Source organism: Lagopus muta, chromosome 28, assembly GCF_023343835.1.
Source record: "Lagopus muta isolate bLagMut1 chromosome 28, bLagMut1 primary, whole genome shotgun sequence".
NCBI lineage: Eukaryota > Metazoa > Chordata > Aves > Galliformes > Phasianidae > Lagopus > Lagopus muta.
This window is the reverse complement of record NC_064460.1, coordinates 2,031,734-2,038,050: the sequence shown is the minus strand read 5'-3', so window position 1 is coordinate 2,038,050 and position 6,317 is coordinate 2,031,734. Positions and strand designations below refer to the sequence as shown.

General features: G+C 65.3%; 2 protein-coding genes across 3 annotated transcripts; one reads left to right on the top strand and one right to left on the bottom strand.

The window, feature by feature from the left end:
- Positions 1–308: 308 nt before the first annotated feature.
- Positions 309–2,957, top strand: DNAJC14 (DnaJ heat shock protein family (Hsp40) member C14). Its single transcript, XM_048928412.1, is given in 8 exon segments — positions 309–435; positions 598–852; positions 854–1,615; positions 1,684–1,790; positions 1,938–2,057; positions 2,147–2,307; positions 2,381–2,483; positions 2,606–2,957. Coding segments are annotated over 7 exon segments (1,692 nt in total). The 5' UTR covers positions 309–435; positions 598–639; the 3' UTR covers positions 2,832–2,957.
- Positions 2,958–3,057: 100 nt separating this feature from the next.
- Positions 3,058–6,226, bottom strand: ORMDL2 (ORMDL sphingolipid biosynthesis regulator 2). 2 transcript variants are annotated; one of them, XR_007373436.1, is made up of 5 exons: positions 6,145–6,226; positions 4,915–5,089; positions 3,986–4,137; positions 3,513–3,702; positions 3,058–3,165 (listed from the first exon to the last, which is right to left on the bottom strand). XR_007373436.1 is itself a non-coding variant. In XM_048928443.1 (4 exons), exons 2-4 carry the CDS (start codon positions 5,086–5,088, stop codon positions 3,567–3,569), a joined length of 462 nt encoding a protein of 153 aa, XP_048784400.1. In that variant the 5' UTR covers position 5,089; positions 6,145–6,226; the 3' UTR covers positions 3,172–3,566. The 2 variants fall into 2 exon arrangements, 1 of the variants encoding a protein (XP_048784400.1); XM_048928443.1 differs by lacking the exon at positions 3,058–3,165 and having other exon boundaries at positions 3,172–3,702.
- Positions 6,227–6,317: the final 91 nt, after the last annotated feature.

The following is a 6,317-nucleotide window of genomic DNA, read 5'->3' as shown; positions in this document are numbered from 1 at the left end:
CTACGGAGCACTGAGGGGCTCGGGGAGTATTCTGGGATGCCCTAGGGTGCACGGGGGGGGTGCATGGAGTCCTCTAGGGCACCCCGCAGAGCACGCTGAGGAACTCGAGGAGCACCCCGAGGTGCTCTAGGGCTCGGTTTGGGTTCCGCGGAGTCCTCCGAGGCGCCGCACGGAGCGCTGCGGGTCTCCCAGGGCGCCTCGGTGCGTCCCGAGATGCACGGGGGGCACCGGGCGGGCTCCGAGACCGGCAACGAAGGGGTTAAGGGGGCGGGGCCGTTAGCAGGCGTGGCGAGGGAGGTGACGCACGACGTCGGGCCACGCCCCCGGAAGTGAGCTCGGCGGCTGCGGCGGGCGGGCGGAAGGCGGAAGTGAGGAGCGTGAGAGACCCGGGGGGGGGCGGGAGGCGGTGGCGGACCCCCCCCCGCGCCGGCACCGGTGAGAGCGGCCCCGGCGGGCGGCGGCACCGCGGAGCCTCCGCTTCGTCCCCCGACCGCCGTAGGCGGCCGCCGTTCCGCTCCCCCGTGCCCGCGGGCCTCCCCGGCTCGGATCCCAACCCTGGCGGCGATCCCGCGGCGCTGAGCCCGCTCCCGGTTGCAGGCACGGGGACGATGGCGGTGACGTAGGGCCCGGGCCGCCGCCATGGCTCAGCCCCCACCGGAGGCCGCGGGGGGCGGCGGCGGCGGCCGGGAGCGTTCAGCCCGGAGCCCCCCGCGCAGCGCCTCCTGGAACGGGGACTGCGGGCCGGAACCGCCCGAAGACGACGGCAACGAGGAAGGAGACGGGGACGGCGCTTCGGCCCCCGACGGGCCCGGTCCTTGCGGCTGCCGGGGGGAGCGAGCCGCGCCCCGGGCCCCCCCCGCCCCGGGACGGATCCTGCGCTCTGGGCTGCCGCCGGCGTACCGAGCCCGGCCCCGAGGAGGGCGACGAGGACCCGGGGAGGGCGACCCGGAGGCTGCGGAGGAGACAGCGGCCGCGTTCCGCCCCGAAGGAGAAGGAGGAGAGCGGCCGGGGGCGGCGGGGCGGCGGGGCCCGGTTGAAGGCGTTGCTGGAAGCGGCGCTGAGCCCGCTGTGCTCCTGCCTGAGCGCCGGGATAGGAGGGACGGCACCGGGCGGCGTGCGCGGATGGACGCGGCGAGTCGGCCTGAGGGCGGCCCGGGGGCTGCGGGCGGGCGGCGAGCTGGCGCTGCGGCTGCTGTGGATGCTGTGCGCGCTGCTGCTGCTGCTCCTCGTGCTGCTGCTGGGCGCGCTGCGGCTCTGCTGGCGTCTGTTGGCCGCCGGCGTGAGCGCGCTGGGCAGGACCCGGCTGGCGGAGCTGCTCGATTCCGCCGTCCTCCGCCGGACGCGCGGGTTCCTCGGGGTGAATGGGACTTGGTGGCGCCTCTGGGCCCGGTGGCGGCGAAGCGCACCCGAGGAGCTGCGGGCGGGCTGCGGGACGGGGGATGCCGTGCCCGGCTGTGACGTGGGAGCTCCCGGCAGCTCTGCGGAGGAGGTGTCCCGGCTGCTGGCCATGGCCGAGGTGCCCGAGGAGGAGCTGAACCCCTTCCAGGCGCTGGGAGTGGAAATGACGGCGTCGGATGCGGAGCTGAGGAAGGCGTATCGCCGGCTGGCCGTGCTGGTGCGTGGCAGCTGTGCGTTGCTTGCGGCCTCGCCGGGATGCAGCGCTGAGTCCTCTGTGCTTTCCAGGTTCATCCGGATAAAAGTGAGCACCCGCGAGCTGAGGAGGCCTTCAAGGTGCTGCGAGCGGCGTGGGACATCGTCAGCAGCCCCGAGAAGAGGAAGGAGTACGAGATGTGAGTGCGCTGCTGTGGGGGTGGGTTGCTGGGACAAGGGGGGCTGCCCGCTCCAGTTCCTGCCCCAAAGCTCGCGTCTCGGAGGTGCTTTGGCTGCTGGCCCCACGCAGGGCTCTGACCGCGGCTCTGTCCTTGCGGCGGCCGCAGCAAGAGGATGGCAGAGAGCGAGCTGAGCAGATCGGTGAGCGAGTTCCTGAGCCGGCTGCAGGATGACCTGAAGGAGGCCATGAACACCATGATGTGCAGCAAGTGCCAGGGCAAGCACAGGTAGGGCCCGGGGCTCCAGCTGCAGGCACAGCGCTCCAGGCCGTCCCTGAAGAGCCGCGCTGGGGGCTGAGATGGCGCTGCTGTTGCAGGAGGTTTGAGATGGACCGTGACCCGCTCAGCGCCCGCTACTGCGCCGAGTGCAGCCAGCTGCACCCTGCCGAGGAGGGCGACCTGTGGGCTGAGTCCAGCCTGCTGGGGCTGAAGATCACCTACTTTGCCGTGATGGACGGCAAGGTCTACGACATCACAGGTGGGCGCATCGCGTCCCTGGGCGTCAGCAGGGTGAGCGCGAGCCCCCCGTGACGCCGCATGTCTCCCCACAGAGTGGGCTGGCTGTCAGCGCGTGGGGATCTGCCCGGACACCCACCGTGTCCCCTACCACATCTCCTTCGGGGTGCGGAGTTCTGGCGCGGGCGGGCGGCAGAGGTGAGAGCTGGCAGTGGGACGGGGAACCCCGGGGGCTGGGCAAAGCAGGGGGCTCTGTGCGCGGGCACCGGGGCTGCGTTGGGCCCCCCGGATTCCCACCCGGCTCTGCTTCCCACCAGCAGGAGCACTTCCAAGGGCAGCCCCAGCTCTGCCGCCGACCTGCAGGACTTCTTCACCCGCGTGTTCCAAGGGACCTCAGGACAGGTGCCTGGGGGCTTCCCGCCTCCCCCTGCCCCCACAGCTCCCCAGGGGGCCACAGCTGGGACCACAAGGACCGAGGGGGCCGCCCCCAAGAGTGACACCAAGCACAAGAGGAGGAAGAAGGTGCGCCGGCCCTTCCAGCGCTGAGCTGCGCAGGGCTGCGCGTGGAGGCCCGGCTCGGCGCTCACAGAATCTCCCTGGCCAGGGACGATGGTGCTCTGTTGGGCACTACAAGGGCTCTTCTTTCAAATAAAATCTATTTTTTGTTGTTTTTTCTTTTGTTGTTGTTGTTTCTTAAACGGCTGTATATATTGAAAAGTAATCAGGGAGCTTCTAAGCTGATGTGCCACAGGCAGTGGCACTGCTGGAACCAGCTGAACTGTGGGACTCCGGAACGGCAACGGGGGCCATGCAGGATGTGCTGCAAGCACTGGGCTGCTGCTTTCCCTTCATGTGAGGACGCTGCTCTGCTCTGTGAGTTCTTTATTACGGACACGTATGAAACATGAAGACAAAGGAGGCGTGGGCTGGTTACTCTTCCCACCAGTCAACAGTTCTCCCCTTCTGAGTGCTTCCCCACTGCCACGCAGGGCTTTACCTTAAGGGAAGCACGCATGCAACACGCCTCACTCGCTCCATGCAGCCCCACCGCTCACCTCTTCACCAAAGCACCAAGAGAGGAAGCCTCAGTGAGGCACTCCTAAGAGACGCAGGACTTTGCCAAAAAAGCCCTTGCAAAAAGACCTGCATGCAAACTGCACGGCAGCCCCGCGCCCAGCCCTGCTCCTGCATCCTCCCCGCAGCCCACAGCTCTGCCCAGCCGCCCACCTCCAGCTCTGCCATCCCATGGGAAGCTCTGCGCGGCACGGTGGGAGCGTGGGCTCAGTATTTGTTGATGCCAAAGACCCTCACGCCGTGGAACTGGGGCAGCTTGGGCAGGAGGACGCTGAGCAGGGAGGTGGTGTTGATCATGAAGTGCGCGGGGTCATACTTGGTGTAGAAGCTGGTGAGGAGGTAACTGGGGAGGGAGCGAGGTGCAGGTTAGTTCTGCGCCACCCTGCGCTTCCCCAAACCAGCCGTTCTGGCTGAATCGCTGCTGTTTGCTGTATAAAACCCAGCACCTCTCAGCTGAGAGAACTTCCCAAACTCCGGGACCTGTCTAGGCCAAGGCTGAGTGCGCTGAGTGCACTGAATGCACTGAATGCACTGAATGCACTGAATGCACTGAATGCACCAGCAGCAGCCCTCCTAGGGCACCGCCTTGCTCCCCTACGCCTCGTTCAGCACAAAAAGGCACTCACAGCACTACGGGGGAGATGCTGAGGAACTTGCGTGAGGAGGTGCACTGCAGCCCGTAGTCAATCTGCTCCCAGTGCGTCAGCAGGCGATCCTTGCCTTGGTCCGGGGTTTCAAACGGCGTTCCCTTCACTGTGTGCAACAGCAAATACATGACCTGTGGGTTTCAAGTGAAAGGAGGCAGCAGGTGAACGCAGGATGGGGACACAGGCAGAGGGAACGCTGGGACGGAGCCAAGGAGATGGAGCTGAGCAGCTCCGGGATGCACAGAGCTTCAGATGGGGCTGCACTCAGTTTTTGCTCCAGGAGAGCAAGGTGGAGGCAAAGCAGCCTGGCCTGTGCCTCAGCAAGAGGTGAGAAGGCAACAGCAGCACATGGGACTGGAGGAAAGGCAGAGAGAGCTGAGAGCTCCGTGCAGAGCCAAGCCACGGGACAGAAATGTGCTGTGTGCTCTCACAGCTGTTTCCCAGGCCAAGGAACCTCTGTCAGCAATGGTTCTCCACAGAACTGGGTCTGGAAGCATTCGTTGAGCCCCAGCATTTCCAATACCTGGGGACAAGGCGCAGCGCCCAGCACAGCAGTGCTGAAAGGGGAGATGAGAGCAGGACGAGGGGAAATGAAGCTGAGGGAGGGCAGATGGAGGTTGGATGTCAGGGAAGTTCTGTGCTGTGAGAGCGGTGAGGGGCTGAACAGCTGCCCAGAGAGGCTGCGATGCCCCGTCCATCCCTGGAGGTGTTGGAGGCCAGGCTGGATGGGGCCCTGGGCAGCCTGGGCTGCTGTGAAATGTGGAGGTTGATGGCCCTGCATTGGTGGGGATTGGAGCTCCGTGATCCTTGGGTCCCTTCCAACCCAACTGTTCTGTGACTCTGTGACACAGCTGACAAACATCAGCTGCACTGTGGCCCTGTGAGGGAGCAGCTGAGCCGTGACTCACCAGGTTGTGGATGACGTTGGTGAGCGTCCACACCACAGGGATGCTGAAGAAGGGGATGCTGAGGAGGATGATGTGAAGCACTGCCACCGAGATGACGTAGGCCAGCCAGATCCCACGGCTGCTCATCACCCGCGTGTTGGGGTTCACCTCGCTGTGTGCCACGCCGACGTTCATCCTACAAGGAACCAAAGGCTTCTGGGCCTCAGCGGTCGCCCCACGCAGAATCATAGAGAATTCATAGAATCATAGAATCACAAGGGTGGAAAGGGCCTCCAAGATCATCCAGGCCAACCATTCTCCCATCACCACCGCTGCCACAAGCACTAAGCCGTGTCTCGCAGCTCCTGATCCCCTTGAGCGCTGCCAGGGACGGCGACTCCACCACCTCCCTGAGCAGCCATTGCAGTGCCTGACCACTGAGAGAAAAAGTTCTTCCTCATGTCCAACCCAAACCTCCTCCAGTACAACCTGCGGCCATTTCCTTGGGTCCTGTTTGTTGCCTGGGAGAAGAGGCCAAACCCCTCCTCACCACGGCCTCCCTTCAGGAAGCTGCAGAGCGCAGGGAGGTCTCCCCTGAGCTCCTCCACACTGAACAACCCCAGCTCCCTCAGCCACTCCTCATCAGCCTTGTGCTCCAGACCCCTCACCAGTTTCATTGCCCTTCTCTGGGCATGCTCCTCAGTGTCTTTCTTGCAGTGAGGGGCCCAAAACTGGGCACAGCACTCGAGGTGCGGCCTCACCAGAGTTGAGTACAGGGGATGATTCCCTTCTCATCAGAGCTGAGTACAGGGGACGATTCCCTCCCTGCTCCTGCTGCCCAACTGTTTCTAACGCAGGCCAGGATGCCGTTGGCCCTCTTGGCCCCCTGCTCACTGCTGGCTCCTGTTCAGCCGAGCACCAACCAGCACCCCAGGTCCATTTCCTCTTCACACTCTGACCGCTCAGCCCCGAGCCTGCAGCGCTGCGTGGAATTCCGAGTTGGGAAGGAGACCCCCGCGCTTCTCAGCACAGCCCAGCCCCGCTCCACGGCCCCGATCCCGGCACAACCCACGGAGCGGCACCGCCAGACGTTGGGCCCGGCCTCCCACTTCCCTCCATCAGGGAGGCCGTAGGGTCGGAAAGCAGCCCTAAATTCCGCTGGCTCTCGGCCCTGGCCGCGTCCCTCCGGTCCCTCAGTCCCGCTCCTTTCGATCCCGGTCCCCCAACTCAGACCGGTTCCCGGCCGTTTACCTCCGGCTCTGCAGACACCGTTGCCAGGACCCTGCCCGCCCCAGGCCCGTCTCCAGGAAGTCACCTTACTCCCGACCCGCTGCCACCATTGGCTGCTCAGTGACTTTTCTCCGCTTCCATTGGTTACTATGCCTGTCCTTCAGTACCTCCCCGCCCCGCGCCCACCGGCGGAC

Excerpts from the sequence above, each read along its gene's own strand:
- ORMDL2 (XM_048928443.1), bottom strand. The coding sequence starts at position 5,088 with ATGAACGTCGGCGTGGCACACAGCGAGGTGAACCCCAACACGCGGGTG. Across the intron at positions 4,138-4,914 it reads CCAACGTCATCCACAACCTG|GTCATGTATTTGCTGTTGCA; the intron begins GTGAGTCACGGC and ends TGAAACCCACAG. Across the intron at positions 3,703-3,985 it reads AGCATCTCCCCCGTAGTGCT|TTACCTCCTCACCAGCTTCT; the intron begins GTGAGTGCCTTT and ends CTCCCTCCCCAG.